The following is a 15538-nucleotide window of genomic DNA, read 5'->3' as shown; positions in this document are numbered from 1 at the left end:
ATTAAGAAATAATAACAAATTAAATATGTAACACTATTGTGATATATATACACATACACATACAAAACGAAGTCAATAAATTTTACATTAAACGTTTATATATTTTTAATTCATTTTTTCAAGTTGTAATTAAAATATACGAACAACTGATAATATATATGTAATATGTAGTCTACATCTAAGTACATGAGCTACATCTAAGTTACATATTTCATTATCTGCTGTTTTGATATTCTGGAATGTTGCTCTATTAAGTATAAATCTTATTATACATGTATAAACACATACTAGAAAAGTAAATCGAATTCAATTTTTTAAACATTTATTATACGAGAAAATTTGAAAACTTAAGTAAATTCCTACGAGTAACATAAAATAAATATGGGAAAATTAAACGTCACAATTTTACGATATTTAACACGGGACGATTTCCGTGTTTTAACAGCGGTAAGAATCTGTTTACTACTAATTATTTGGAATTAAATAGACCGCATTCATTATATGTTCAATCTTTGTTTCGAACGTGTTGGATATACATTAAGGTTATGTTTTTGTATTCGATACTTTACGTTTCAACAAATAACATATTTAAGCAAATTTTTTAAATGAAATTACTTTATTCGATGTTGATTTCAGTTACCATATTTTATAAAATCTTAAGTTTTGATGAAAAAGTAATAATGATATTTAGTAATATTAAAATTACATGTTTGTCTGTTAATGCTAATATTATAAAATGCTATCAAATGATTTTCTTTGTTGATGTTTGATGTTGCAGATCGAGATGGGAATGAAGAATCATGAACTTGTTCCTGCATCATTAGCTGCTCAGATAGCAAATTTGCGCTATGGTGGTGTCCATAAATTAATGAAGGAACTATGCAAGCATAGACTTCTCAGTTATGAACGTGGAAAACATTGTTAGTTACTATAAAGAATTTAGGGTTTATTTAATAATATTTTAATTGGCCTTTGTAGTTATTAAAGTATTTGTTGTACATTTTTAGACGATGGATATCGATTGACAAATGCTGGTTACGATTATTTGGCTTTAAAAGTTTTAGCACAAAGAGGTACCGTCGCTTCCTTTGGCAACCAAATAGGTGTGGGAAAAGAATCCAATATTTATATAGTTGCCGATGAAGAAAGAAACCCAGTTTGTTTAAAATTACACAGATTAGGAAGAACATGTTTTAGAAACATCAAAGGTAAAAGAGATTATCATCAACATAGAAAGTCGCCATCATGGTTATATTTGTCAAGAATATCTGCAACAAGAGAGTTTGCTTATATGAAAGCACTTTTTGATAGAGGATTTCCAATACCAAAGCCAATCGATCTCAATAGACATTGCGTTGTTATGGAGCTGGTTGAAGGTGGACCTCTGTAAGCAAAATTCTATACATCATTGTTTTTTTTTTATTAAATTATACAATGTGTTTGTGAAGTTGAAATAAATATATTTAAACTCATTTTACTGAATAATATTCTGTTCTAGATGTGGTGTGTACGAAGTGGACAGTATTGAATCACTTTACGATGAATTAATGAATTTGATTGTAAAACTTGGGAATCATGGAGTTATTCATGGCGATTTTAACGAATTCAATATCATGATAACAAACAGTGGGAAAATAATTTTGATTGATTTTCCACAGATGATTTCTACCGAACACCCTGATGCTAAAATGTATTTTGAAAGAGATGTAAATTGTATTCGCGATTTTTTCAAACGACGTTTTGCTTACGAAAGCGAGTTGTATCCAACATTTCAAGACATATCGTAAGTAATATTTACTAAAGAGAATATTTAGCGAATCTGAATAGAGTAACTTATTTAATTTAGACCTATGTATTTATAGACATTACTTTATGTTTAGGAGAGAGGATTGCATCGATGCAGAAATTAAAGCCAGTGGTTTAACTAAACAGATGGAAAAGGATCTTTTAAGGGAAATGGGAATGGTCGAAGTAGAAAATGAGGAAAGTGATCAGCTAGAAGAAGAAATCGATAAAGAAAAGGAAATTGTGGAAGAAAGTGAAATTAGGTATCTACAACTTCAACTCGAAAATTCCATGAAGAGTGAATTTGCATGTACGTCAAAAACGTTTGCATCGATATCAAAGACAAATGAGACTGAAAATTTAGTTGGTTCTTGTTTGGAAAATCGAAGTATAGAGGAAGGTGTTGGAAATATTGATATAAATAACTCATTAAAAAGCGTAGAGAACTCGAAGTTGGGTGATTTAAACGTAAACCATAGTCAAGAATCTGTCGATCCGTTACATTTTACCACAAAGGCGTTTGATCTGAAGAGCGAACAAGAAGAAAGTAGTGAATATAGCGATTCACGGAGTATATACAGTACAACTACGGCCGCTACGATTGCTCCAGAAGTTATTAAAGAAAAGGTGAAAGCATCGTTACAAAGACGCGATAAAAAAGATCAATCGAGAAGAATTCTTGTAAAAGGAGAAGCAAACGCTGTAACCAGAGTTAGAAGAGAGAACAGGGACACGATTAAGCAATCGACGGGAATATGGGGATGGGAATGAAATACAAATGATAATAAAGTTTTATCCGTTAACGCATTAGACTTCTTCCTTCGATCTGTGTACGCACAAGTGTTTCGCAACTCTTAAACGTTTTTTGTATGCATGAGAATATTGTACATTGTTTATCACTTGAAGTGTGTAATCATGTATCTCGAGTTTGTTACTGAAAAATCAAAAAAGTAACACGGTAACCAAACCAATGAATTTAACTACATTTTTTTTGTTTTATTTAGACGTTTATTCGTTTCTTTATTTTCATTAGCACGATGACAATTGCCTCTGTATTTGTATCTTATATGAACTGTGCATCCTTCGCATACCGAAAATGCGCTCAGAGATAAAAATTCATGCGCTTGTTTATATTACCCTCTCTCTATATGATAAGAGCGATATGATAATTTTGATCGCACGGCTTTGGGTTAATAATACACTTTCATTCGGGTACTAAAATTATTATGATAAAATCAATTTTATATATGGTGATTACATAACAGGAGTCATCACTATTTACTGATTAGAAACCATCTTTACAGATGAATTCCATTCAAGTGTATTACATCATTAAAACGCTCGAACAAGAGGTCATTTAAATTGGGAAAGAGAGGAGACATTGATATCTTCCTTATAAATGCAATTTATTTTTGTCATTTGCCAATTCAAAATATATTTTTGTTTTCGATTTATGATATTCTGTCAATGTGCAGAGTAAACAAATTGTTATTTTATTTATGGATAATACGATTACGATCGAAGTTAGATTTAGTAACAGTACTTTACCGCATTTCACCTCTCATATATTTATACATCTATATTGTCGCTCAAAGGTTTGGAGTATCTTTCAATTTTCATATAAATGAAGCTTTTTCATAGACATATAATCATTTCATTAAGAATTTTTCTCCTTTATATTAAAAGGATATTACTCTAATATGATATAAAATAAAAATTGTATGTCACAAATATTTTTTAAAAAGGCACGAAAAGTTTAGAAAATGTTTTCTCACAAGAAAGCACGAAGTATCGAGATCATTTTATTGAACATATCTCTTCGATTAAATTTTTATTTTTGCGAAGAAGTTCACGGAGATTGTTAAAAATTTACAGTAATGTCTAAATCCAAGTACAATTATAATTTTTATGTTAAATTATATTTAAATAATGCTCAACTATTGTGCAAAGATAGGGTAACTTTTTAGGGTAACGTTTGCGTATGCATGAAAAAAGGTTTATTTATTCTAACAATCAAAGGGTGGTTTTAACGTTTGAGTGACAGTGTACGTGTATTTGTACTTACATATCTTGCGCAATAAAGTTATTGAATAATTAAAAAGAAATAAATAAATTTTAGAGCATCGATGCTTAACATCTTTCTGAAATTATTCAATATTTCTTCGAACAATTTAAGGGGAAATATCTATATTTTGTTCTACATTTTGTTGTATGCCTTTGCATTTTATAAGTTCGGTACACAGAAGTTTACTTCGAGCAGATAAGATAGCATTAAATTTGTTTGAAATTAGATACGAAGACCGAAAGTTATTCACACGAATAAACGTCGAACTTATCTGTTTCTGATAATTAAAATTCTTTCTTGTTGCATGTATGTACGTATGCATACATCTGTGCTTATCGTAACGTGTACGTTTGCGCAATTGTGCGATGTTTGTTAATTGGTTCATCTACGAGAAACAAGAGATTTGTTCCAGTAGAGGGGTAAGGGATGTTTTCAAAAGAAGAAGAATGAAATTTTCGTTTCGACGAAACGATAATGTTTTTTTCCATTGCACTTGCCATTGTAAGTAATTTCTTTTTATTTTCTTATTGTTAGAAATACGTTCGAAACATGCGACGTTAGTTTAAGTGTTATTCGTGAAGATGTCTATTCGTTGCCAGTTTACTTATCATAGCAGACAGGGCCGTCTTTTATAGGTGTTCATCGCATAAGGGTGTCCAATTAACGAAACAGTATCCGTATCGATTAAACGAATGTTAACATTTTGTTTTCAATTAATACATTTTTAATTTAAAAAGTTTCCCGAAGTTGAAAATAATCAAAAAGTATTTAAAATTCATCATGTCACATATAGAATGTGATACAGAAAACAATATTATGGATAATTCGAAGATTAGTGAATTAATTAAGAATTTTGTGATATTTACTTATTAAATATTTTTTGTAACTCTCAAAAATTATTATTCTATTTAGTTATCTCTCATTTTATCTTTTCTAATAGATCGTACTCGTTGCACTGTGTGATTATTATAACGAGGAAAATATATTACTGTTTGCAAATCTATTTTCTAATAGGGGGCGGTGTTGTGAAAGTTCACACAAGGAGGGCTCGTACTGATCGTAAAATTTCAGTGGAAACATTTTGTCGAGCAATAGTGTTCGTTAAAGTTTTCAGAGGGAGACTCTTCTCGCGATAATGTTTTTTTTTCCATTGCTCGACGACTGTTACAATTCTCCGGATTCCGTGTGTTTTCGCACTCTAACACGCGACGAATTAACGATCCTGAACTTTGAACCGAATTGATGACGAACGATCGAAACTTTCTTGTTCGGTAATCATAGAAAAAAGTGCGAGTAAAGGAATAATTCGAGGCGAAGACTCGAAGGGGGACAAAAGTAGCGACGTAGCGACAGTTGGACAAGGAGCAGCGATGTTTGCGGACCGATGGAAGAAGAAAAGGATTCCATAGGGTACGGATGATAAGGCAGCTCGTTGTGGTGATAGCGAGAACTAACTTCTCGGTAGATGCTCATATATAGGCCGCGCGCGTTCCTCTCCTGTAGTTTCAAGTTCAGTTTCTGTGCTCTTTCACGAAATTTTTCGTTTCGTTTGAGTCGTTCGATCTCAACGGTTGCTTTCGATCATGGCCACGGACAATCTCACTGCTATTCTCTATGGCATCAATGACATTCGGTTGGTCAGTACAAAGTTTCACGAGTAATTTTCACACGAACATTAGTTTTTTTCTAGAAAATTTTTCGCGTTTTCCAATTCCTCTTTCGAGCGTTTCATTATCTTTTAAACGTAAACGAATGGTCGTTTCTTATTATTTCTACGACTAAATAAAAAATAATTCCACGAATACAGGTAGTTATCAGTTTATCGTAAAATAGATGTTTCTTCGTTTCTCGTTGTACACTTCGAGTACGATATTTCGTGATTTTTCAGGAAAATTGTACAATACTATTCTCCGTGACGTTTTACATCCGTCGAATAAAAACGGAAATTAAGAATTTAAACGCTAAGTAGAGTTTCTCATTATTTTCCATTTGCGCAGAATGTCGCAAAGGCGTTCCATAGGGTTATTTCGAACATTAATTTAAATTATACATAAAAGATAGAAGCGTTCGATATTACAATGGTGAAATTATTATTTTAAATTAATTCGTAATACCAACCTAAACGTTTTATGAATGCGTTGCACGGTCACCAGTGTCCCCGATACTGCAGTTATTTCGTTGAAAACGGCACAGGTGAATTTACTTTGGTTAAAGTGCAATCTCGATTCGATTTCTTCATCTCCTCGCTCTATTATTAATTCAATTGGCCGTTAGCGCGATTAACTTTTTGAACGACTAACGAGACGAGACGGATCGAGATCAGACGAGTCGGGAGGAATCGTTTGCGTTCATAGAAGGACAAGGTTCTCTATTTCCGTCACTGTATATGCGTTAATTTCCGTTACATGCACGGCCAATCTCTTGTTATTGCCGTATTAAATCTGATCGTGTTTCACACAAATAGAACGCGCCAACGAGCCTGAATAATATTGTCCCATTATTTTGATTCTCTTGAACTAACGTTTCAACGTTGCCCTCTCGTTCACCTTGTGCTATAATATCGATACAACAGCAAAATTGTCATTCTTTAACTTCTACTAATTTAATCTAACAAGGAATAAAATAACAATAATTATATATATATATATATATATATAAAAAAGAAACGATTTTCTTAAAGAGTCACGAATCTCAGGTATTTTTTTGCCGTCAGATCTCACAAGTTTATTTACCGTATTTACGGTGAAATTGCAATCGAGTCCTTTTTTCTAATACCGTGAATGCTTGAAAAATTCGTAACAAAATAACATTTTCAATTTTTATCCTTCAATGTCGTTATCACTTATACCGAATTCTTGTAATAATTAATTTTTTCTGTTACAAAAGAACGTTTCAACGGTAAATAAGATATTTTATAAGGATATACTTTATTTGGATAATGAAACATTCGAATAATAGAACATTTTTGGATAATGGAGACACTATTATACCAAGTTAATCGATAATACAGAATTTATACATATAATAATATTATATGTTTTCGGTTACACGTCTCTACATTTTCAATAGATTTTTCTAGAACCGTAACTACCGTACCGGTGTAAATAACTAATATTATCGAAGAAGTAAGATTGCATCAATAATATCAATTTTATTCGCATACGAATCCAATTTTTCTTCTCACATGTTAGATCGATTAAAGTATTGTTAATATATCGAAACACATGTGTGTGTACATATTACGCAATATATCAAACACATTGACACGTTCGCTATCACCATTCGATTGAACAGCTCTGTCATAGATCACGCTACATTTGTAACAATTTTATGTAATATGACGTACGATTTTAATTATGTACAAGTAAAGTGTATCCCGTACGCCATTTGAATATTCAGCACGTCGTGTTACGCGTAATGTGATTGAACTGTAACTCTTACTTCATTTATTCATACGAATATAAAATAAACAATCATTGCTGTGCCACACATACATACGTGTGTAACGTTGTACCTCTCGCGAAGGTCGACGTGTTACGTATACACCATGTGACGCATGATAGCGAACGCGTTTAAGCTCCGTGAATCAAAATCGTTAGTGTCGATCTTTCGTGCGATACAATCTTTCGAACAAAGTTCGAAAAAGTAAACGATCGCTGTATTTTTGAACGATCCTTGTATTTTTAATTTCAGGAACAAACACCTATCGAGGAGCCTGGCGAAGGTGGTGAGTGTCGTTTAATTTTATTTTCTTAACAGTTTCGTACGTACAGCTCGGCCAAGCGAGAGCGAGGTACCAAATGCGCATGCGCGACTTTTGTCTCCCTCCATTTTTTATTCTCTCTATTTCCTCCCGTAGTTGCTCTCTTTGGGAATAGGCGTAGGTGCGCGTCAAAGAGTGTTGCTTCGCGAGAATAAATAAGAATTTTTATTAAACATTAACGCTTGCATCTACCCTTTATGTATTACGATAACGAGACGAGGTTCACTCCCAAATGGAAAAAATCTGAGCTCTATTTTCGAGCGTTCTTCGAACGTGAGCATCGATCGAAGTTTCACTGTTTCCGAGACCGATTCTTGCAATTGTCTTCTCGGACAGTGGTCACTTATCTTGGCCAGGTACAGGGCCTCGCCGGTAACAATGGGTAGTGTCAACAAAAGTCCACTACATCTCCATACGTCGTTTAGTTCATTGTTAGGTCAATTTACCTATAGACGTGTCTCTCCGCGAACCGAAACGAGCGTTCTGGGTTGCGAAAACATCAGTTGCCCATCCCCGAGTCTAGTGAAAGTTTCAATCCCTACCTACCCCACCAAGTGCGTTTGCCCTCAAACCTCACTTTCGTTTGGTCTGTAAATACATACCATTCGATCTATTCAGCCATGTTAATTAAATTAAGTCGTAGCTTTTTACCAAATACAAATTTCGAATCCAACGAACCACTGTAGCAAACCACGGTCTATTTTCTTCTACCTAGCAACGATAACGATGACACATACATCAGAGTTGAATAGTAATTGAGTACTTTATCTTTATTTTTGTAGTCCGTTACTGAAAGTAGTCGTGGTAATCGTGATAATTGATCACCGACGTGATTTCACGTAATCGTTAATCATACGATTACAAGTACAATCGATTAGATTACACTTTGACTACAAGAAAGGTCAACGATAAGGGATAACTGGAACTAGCAAAGAGTATGCGAAAAATTGTAATTAATCGTGAAAATTATCGACATTGAAATATCCTGTAAAAGATACGTTACCGTCAAATTCGAAAGGATTAAGTACGATTCGAACGTATCTCGAGTACATCGTTCCAGATACATAATATGTATTTCGGTACCGATTCGGTACGAGCTAAAATTATATACATTTTTTATCAGAGTACTTTCTAACGCGATAATTAGATTACTTATTACCAGACTAGAATCGAGTCGATCGATTAACGAGAATAGTAATAAAAATGATGCCCCGGAAGAACCTTCTTTTTCCTTTAACCCAAAAATTCAATTGTACGGTTTCAGAGGTACTCCTTAGAATGGGTTGCGTTGGAATTTGCGGTTCCGACGTGCATTATCTCGTAAATGGGAGAATAGGTGACTTCGTGGTGCGCGAGCCAATGATCATAGGTCACGAGGCTTCTGGTGTAGTCGCCAAGCTTGGAAAGAATGTTAACAATTTGAAGGTACGTAAACGAATATAATGTTTCTTAGATTAATTTTTTTTGGGCAAACTTTATTATTCCGCGGTGCGGTAAATACGATCGTTAACCGTTTCGAAATACAAAGTCGTACATTTTGCGAAGAATATCGAAGACAAAGATTAAGCACCCTATCTGACATTGCAAAATATTGAAATTCGAATAAATACGAATAAAGCACGATTTTTTAATTAAACTTTTTATTTCTATAGTAAGTAAAATAAAAGAATGTTACGAGTATCGATCGACAAAACAAGAATATATATACATATATATATATTCTGTGAGTTAAAGCTTTAAAATTAAACGGTTAATTTTTTTGTCTTCACTGCTCGTGCGATAATCCGCCATTGCTTGACCGTGAAGCAAAAGCTACTTACAAATTTAAATTATCGCTTCGATCAACATTCGCGGTTTTACGTATACTTACGCGCGAGTACACGCGATCTCCAAGTTGTTCGCGTAGAATGTTCGACAATGTAACGTTTTAACGAATTTCTGATCTAGGTCGGTGATCGAGTGGCCATCGAACCAGGTGTATCCTGCAGGACGTGTAAATTCTGTAAGGAAGGACGTTACAATTTGTGCAAAGATATGGTATTTTGCGCCACGCCTCCTGTACACGGCAATTTGAGACGTTTCTACAAACACGCGGCTGACTTTTGTTTCAAGTAAACCACAATCCGTACACACGTTTATTCGCAACCATTGCATCCGATCTAGATTACATTTACGATTCATTTTTCAACATTTGTACACAATTGTACATTTCACAATCCACATAGACGTATTAAAACGGATGTGCCACGGACCCGTGCATCGTACTCTCGTTTCTCCTTATCTGTATGCACAGAATTCGTTCAACTTAAAAACGAGACGCGTGTAAACAGATAATTACGCGACTAGAATTGGTTCTTAGTTTCGACCGAGGGTGTATCGTCTCGAAACATCGAAAGACACGGGAAACGATTGCGAAATCGATGGCACAGATTTTATTGAAAAAATTATTGCAAAACATAAAGTTCCATCGTATCTATGTGTATTTAGAATGATTCTCTGTCGACACAGCTCTGTCGCAGTCACGTTGCTTCGTCTATCCGCACTTATCTTTAAGTTGGACGAATGCAGGATGGTGCCCGTAGCAACGTATATAAACATACTAATTGTAACGATTTCATTGGTTGTTTTATGCCACACAGATTACCGGACCATGTGACATTGGAAGAAGGAGCACTGCTGGAACCTCTTTCGGTCGGAGTGCACGCTTGTAAACGAGCGAATGTCGGTATCGGCTCGAAGTTGTTGATCTTGGGTGCCGGTCCGATTGGTCTTGTAACATTGTTGGTAGCCAAAGCTATGGGTGCTACCAAAGTAGTTATTACCGGTACGTTTCAATGCCGTACGATCGTAGCTGTATTTAGGTATCACGGTGCCCCGGGACGAAACGAAATACAGAGCTTTTCGTTCCTTTGATTTATCGTAGCTCCACATACATCTACCTATGTAGGTGTTTCGCATCGTTGTCGTAAAAAAGTTCAAACGCGAGACACGTAAACGACGAAGTGTCGAAATAGTCGATTTAATATTTTTAAATACCCGATAGTACTCGATTGAATTTCCTTTACCACTTGCCAGTAGTTTGTTTGATTTCTTTTGCCATTTGGTAATCGATTTCGCTATTTTTACTTCGAGATCGATCGTACAGGGTCACGGTTCTGTCCACGTACCATGTCCGCAACGTGTCCTCCACTTTTCTCTTCCTCATCTTTCGAATATTTTTGTTTAGATCTGGTGCAAACCAGGCTGGACGTAGCGAAGAAGCTCGGCGCTGACGAAGTCCTTCAAATAAAGAAGGAGTACACGGAGGCGGAACTTGTGAAGAAAGTTCACGATCTTTTCGGAGAAGAACCCGACAGATCGATCGACGCATCTGGAGCTCAGTCGTCCATTCGTTTGGCAATTTGCGTGAGTTCCTTCTTGTACCGTTCGGTCGAACACCGACGAGACGAAAAGGTTGTCCACGATGCAATAGAGCTGGTAATCTTCGAGTAAATCGAGACCGTCGATTATCAGTGTACGAAACACGAGTAGAGAACTTTTTCTCGGGGTTGAGTGTTGATCGTCGATGACTCCAGCTCGTTTACAATCGCACGGAGGAGCTTTGCGTCGGGTATGGATTTCTCGGAGCATTTCGTACACGTCTCGTTCATTTTCAGGCGACCAGATCCGGCGGAGTGGTGGTCTTGGTTGGGATGGGTGAACCGGAGATCCGAGTACCATTGATCAACGCGCTCGTAAGGGAAGTCGATATCAGAGGTGTCTTTAGATACGCAAACGAGTACGTTCCATCGATGTTCATTACTTTGCGCTTTTCCCCGTGTTTCTACAATTTTCACTCAACGTTCTCCCTTCGTACCGCGGAGCACCTTCGATGAAAATTACGATTCGTCGTTATATTTTCGCGAAAGCGTTACCAATCGATGTTTTCTCGACGAAAGTACATTGAAACGAGTTCGTGTGATTTTTAATCGAGAATAATTGAAATATTTTCGGAAACGATTCGAGTAGCCCGAAACCGATAACGATACGAACGTGTTGGACACATTTCGATCGGAGATACCTCGCCAATCCGTATCAATAATACTCTCGTAAAGGTACAACGACAAATATAATTATTCGTATTTTGCATTAAGGTCGTTTCGAAGATCGAACGACGAGCAAATCTCACCGCTACCTACCCCTCTTTCGAGTAACCGAGTTTCTTACTCGAAAACGGGAATCGGTGCACGCAGTTGCAGCCATTCTCGTTAACGAAACAAACGAGCTAACGGTTACTTACCATCTACGATTTTAAACGATATTTATCTCCCATTTTTGCAGCTACGGCGATGCCCTGGAACTCGTGGCCTCTCGAAAAATAGACGTGAAACCGTTGATAACTCACAATTTCAAAATGGAGAAGACCGTAGCAGCGTTCGATACTTCTAAATCGGGACGAGGTGATGTAATTAAGGTCATGATACATTGCGACTGAGGAGCGAGGAACGAACGAAACGGGAGCAACCCTTTGTCGCGCATTTTACGCAACGACGAAATTCGGTAACCGTGAAACCCTTACGGGATCTGAAAACAAAGAATGTTAGTTTGAACGAATCGATACCCTGGATGTTGAACAATTTACGCGCGCGGAAATAGACAAAGGGTTGGCGTGTACCTCGTCGAACTCTAATTGCCGACGAAACGTAAATAAAATCAAAGATTCTTTTTATTTCTCACCGTGTTACAATTATTTTTTACGTGTTTTTATCAAATTCGCGATACGTGCATATTTTTGTACGTTAGGAAATATTGTTCTCAATGATACGCGTCAGGCATGCGTAGATTTTGAGCGTTGTTTTATTGTGCAGAGAGTAATTGCGATGGAAAATTATTCGAATCTGAGATTTTATCGTGGGAACGCTGGGTGGTTATGCCACAAGAATGTTACATAATATCGATAACGTAATCTAGTCGAGTTCTCGATTCCCCGGAGAATGAGAGTGTTCCTGTTATCTTTAATTAAAGTCGAAATTTCAATGTGTGGTGTGTTTGCCGAGTTGAAACTTTACGAGAAATTACAGTTACGTGTTTCGCGCGAAATTTATCGTGTTCGCAAATAAAACACTTTTTCGTTGCTGCTGGTTCAACGTTTCTCAACTCTTTATCGATTTTAATGCAACATCTCTGGAGGATACCTGCATCGCTGTACGTTATTTGTGCAGGAATAGTTAAATATTGAAATAAATTCGTATACGTGTAACGTATATTTACATATGTAAAGCACTATACCAATACATGCTGCGTATACTATGCCGTAAACGATCTCTTATCATTTCTATGCCCCATTCAACGTTATCGACTCGCCATGGAAAAAAACCTGCGAGTCGTTTATTTCTAAGACAATCAAAATTTGCATCGATCGAACGCGTAACTTTACGCAGGACCAGGTGCATCCGTGCCTCGACTGCGTTTGAAAAATTCCAACATTCGAATTTCGATCCGGATAATAATTTATCGTTTACATCGAACTGCAAATCGTGCTTCCCAAAGTAAATTGCGGTTCACGATTCGATATCTAAATTAAAGATACCGTTATTGTACACGTATTCGAGTAATCGTGTTTATCTATTTCGGGGTCAGATAATAGGTTTTATCGAAAATAATGTCACTTACGATAAAACGAAAGTACAGTTATTTATTTTTCACGTGCTTTCTATACATTTTTCGAAACGTCGCGAATACTGAAATCAAAATTTTCCGGATATTTGCACGATTCTTTCGCCGATATTGAAAGTTCGCGATGTCATATCCAAGAAGTTCCATTAAATAATATTTCCATTCGATTCCGAAACTTTGTTTCGTGAATTGTAATTAATTGTAGCGATATCGGGAAAAGTTTCGAACGTAGCCTTAACTTTGTATTCGTTCTTACGTAACTATCGAATTATAAAACTCGAGGAAGAGATCGAAGGGAAGCAAAAGAAGGATCTGATTAAGAAACGCACGAAATACTCTGAATTTTGTATCGTTTATTAACATAAATATAGATTTGGCACGCGTTAATAACAAACGATTCGTATAAATATTTGCGTAACCGAGGGTATATACACAATATGTATAAGATATTACAGAGGGTCTGAGAATAGCTGTTGGAACAGACGTTACTTTGAAAATATTCTTAGTTTACTAAAACGATCCAAGTTTCATTCGTCGTCGCACCAAGTTGTGAGAACGAACGTGACCGATATGTTCGATAGAGTGACCCCAATAGGTACAAATTTTTTAAGTTCACCGCTTTTACCGATCGTGCTGACGGAGTTGAACACAGTTCGGAGAATCACCGCTCTCGAACGAAGAGGTCGCTCGAAAACCACCGATATTTCACGAAGTCGGTATTTCAGGTTGTGCGACACCGACCCCGTCGATATTTTATATCGTTCGTGACAGCACCTTGTATTTTTTGTATTTTCAAGAATATCGCGTATCGAACCATCGTGAACATCCGATTTACCGTAAACACATATATGTGCGCATCGTTACGGGTTTGGAACGCGAGTAAATAAGATTGGAAAAAATAATTTGCGTTAATTTATTTAGAAAGAAACTCGAGTGGCTCGCGTTAAATTTTAAATTATAATTCTTAGATAGAACGTGGTTGAATTGCCAAATATTGGAAGGTATTTCGAGAAAAATTTAGGAAAAAAGCTTCGGCTCTTGAGAAATTATAAAATTGCATTGGAAAATGAGTCGAAGTTCAAATAATCGCGCTTTGGCGCGAATATCGACCGAGCGGAACGGTCAAAGTTTTACGCATAAGCGAGAGACGACACTCGAGCTTCAAGGAATAGTTCAGTGATGGCGCTAGGAGTATCCAAACGTGGCGACGCCTAGTAGTCTTCTCCAGAGGGTCGTGAACGGTTTGCTAGTACTTGTTAGCTGTCATTCATCGTCGACGTTCGTCTTCGCATTTCCATACGTTCGAAGCAGAGTCTTCGAAGACCCTTTATTACGGCCACGTTTCGGATAGACGATTTCTTTTTGTCCAAGTAACGACTCTAATCGCTACGGGATCGGTAACGTATTTCGCTATATCGCCGTAGATTCCGATCCAGATTCCGTTCGATTTCGATCGCGTTGCCGTTTCGACGACTGGTAACGTCAATAAGAGAAAAATGACGGCATTTTGTTCTTTTCGGCGAAAAATTGATTCGAATCACCGTCGAGAAAGATTTTTACTTTCGGTCGTTCGTTCGTTTATTTACTCGACCTTAACCTTTCGCGGTATTCGATCGCGGCTGCATCGGAACGAACGAGAAAAACGTGGTCGGAAAAGGTCGGCTTTCGCGTTCGCAAAACTCTCGGATCTCGCGCATTCGAACGCGTCGCGAAAGAAACGATGTCGCGTTCTGGAAAAGAGAAGAGCAAGGAGGATTCGTGGTTTCCGCCGTGTACGTAGACGGACAAGAATCAACGTAGAACGGAATCAATGGACGACGAAACGAATTCGCTCGAACGGAAGGCAACCGTAAGTTGGTTTCGCGCGAAAAAGCGACGAGTACAAATGGAACGATTATGCGGAGTCGCGACGCGTCGTTCGTCGCGACGCTCCGCTCTCGGAAAACGCGATTGGATCGAATCCGGTGATAAATCGTCCTCTCGCCTTCGGTTCGCGACGAAGCTAAACCCGAGCCAATCTTTCGACGGGAGGAATTCCGATTGTTCGCGTTCGGTATTTACTCGCGTTAAAAATAAATAGACGAATTCTTCGATTCGGAACGATACACCCTCGAGGGCGCGAAGCAACCGCGACGGCGGTAACGAGAACCTAACCTCGTCGATCACGACGACGGTGTCGCGTTGCATCGTCGCGGCGTTCAATTTCAAATATTTATACGCAATCGTAACGATTATTTCTGGGTCACGATATTTAAAATAACCTATCCATC

At 36.9% G+C, this 15538-nt stretch overlaps 2 protein-coding genes across 4 annotated transcripts; both read left to right on the top strand.

Annotated features, from left to right (window-relative positions):
- The first annotated feature begins 205 nt into the window (after nucleotides 1–205).
- Riok2 (RIO kinase 2) lies at nucleotides 206–2588 on the top strand. Of its 2 annotated transcripts, XM_076323342.1 has the most exons (6): nucleotides 206–447; nucleotides 779–920; nucleotides 1008–1103; nucleotides 1182–1386; nucleotides 1499–1783; nucleotides 1881–2588. In XM_076323342.1, the coding sequence occupies exons 1-6, from the start codon at nucleotides 382–384 to the stop codon at nucleotides 2554–2556; spliced, it is 1470 nt and encodes a 489-aa protein (XP_076179457.1). In that variant the 5' UTR covers nucleotides 206–381; the 3' UTR covers nucleotides 2557–2588. The 2 variants fall into 2 exon arrangements, with proteins under 2 accessions (XP_076179457.1, XP_076179456.1); XM_076323341.1 differs by having other exon boundaries at nucleotides 1008–1386.
- Nucleotides 2589–5144: 2556 nt separating this feature from the next.
- Nucleotides 5145–12911, top strand: LOC143152814 (sorbitol dehydrogenase). 2 transcript variants are annotated; one of them, XM_076323344.1, is made up of 8 exons: nucleotides 5145–5260; nucleotides 7544–7577; nucleotides 8878–9038; nucleotides 9561–9724; nucleotides 10253–10437; nucleotides 10840–11018; nucleotides 11270–11391; nucleotides 11934–12911. In XM_076323344.1, the coding sequence occupies exons 3-8, from the start codon at nucleotides 8892–8894 to the stop codon at nucleotides 12085–12087; spliced, it is 951 nt and encodes a 316-aa protein (XP_076179459.1). In that variant the 5' UTR covers nucleotides 5145–5260; nucleotides 7544–7577; nucleotides 8878–8891; the 3' UTR covers nucleotides 12088–12911. The 2 variants fall into 2 exon arrangements, with proteins under 2 accessions (XP_076179459.1, XP_076179458.1); XM_076323343.1 differs by lacking the exon at nucleotides 5145–5260 and adding an exon at nucleotides 5338–5487.
- The last annotated feature ends 2627 nt before the right edge of the window (nucleotides 12912–15538 follow it).

The sequence above is a fragment of the Ptiloglossa arizonensis genome, chromosome 11, assembly GCF_051014685.1.
Source record: "Ptiloglossa arizonensis isolate GNS036 chromosome 11, iyPtiAriz1_principal, whole genome shotgun sequence".
Lineage (NCBI taxonomy): Eukaryota > Metazoa > Arthropoda > Insecta > Hymenoptera > Colletidae > Ptiloglossa > Ptiloglossa arizonensis.
Note: the sequence above shows the minus strand (reverse complement) of the source record. Positions and strands in the feature narration are given on the sequence as shown.

What these genes read in the sequence shown, in the direction of transcription:
- LOC143152814 (XM_076323343.1), top strand. Translation starts at nt 5,434, where the DNA reads ATGGCCACGGACAATCTCACTGCTATTCTCTATGGCATCAATGACATT. An exon ending in GCATCAATGACATTCGGTTG is followed by an intron (nt 5,488 to 7,543) that starts GTCAGTACAAAG and finishes TTTTAATTTCAG; the next exon opens with GAACAAACACCTATCGAGGA. An exon ending in CCATTCGTTTGGCAATTTGC is followed by an intron (nt 11,019 to 11,269) that starts GTGAGTTCCTTC and finishes GTTCATTTTCAG; the next exon opens with GCGACCAGATCCGGCGGAGT.
- Riok2 (XM_076323341.1), top strand. Translation starts at nt 382, where the DNA reads ATGGGAAAATTAAACGTCACAATTTTACGATATTTAACACGGGACGAT. An exon ending in TTATGAACGTGGAAAACATT is followed by an intron (nt 921 to 1,007) that starts GTTAGTTACTAT and finishes GTACATTTTTAG; the next exon opens with ACGATGGATATCGATTGACA. An exon ending in CTGGTTGAAGGTGGACCTCT is followed by an intron (nt 1,387 to 1,498) that starts GTAAGCAAAATT and finishes ATTCTGTTCTAG; the next exon opens with ATGTGGTGTGTACGAAGTGG.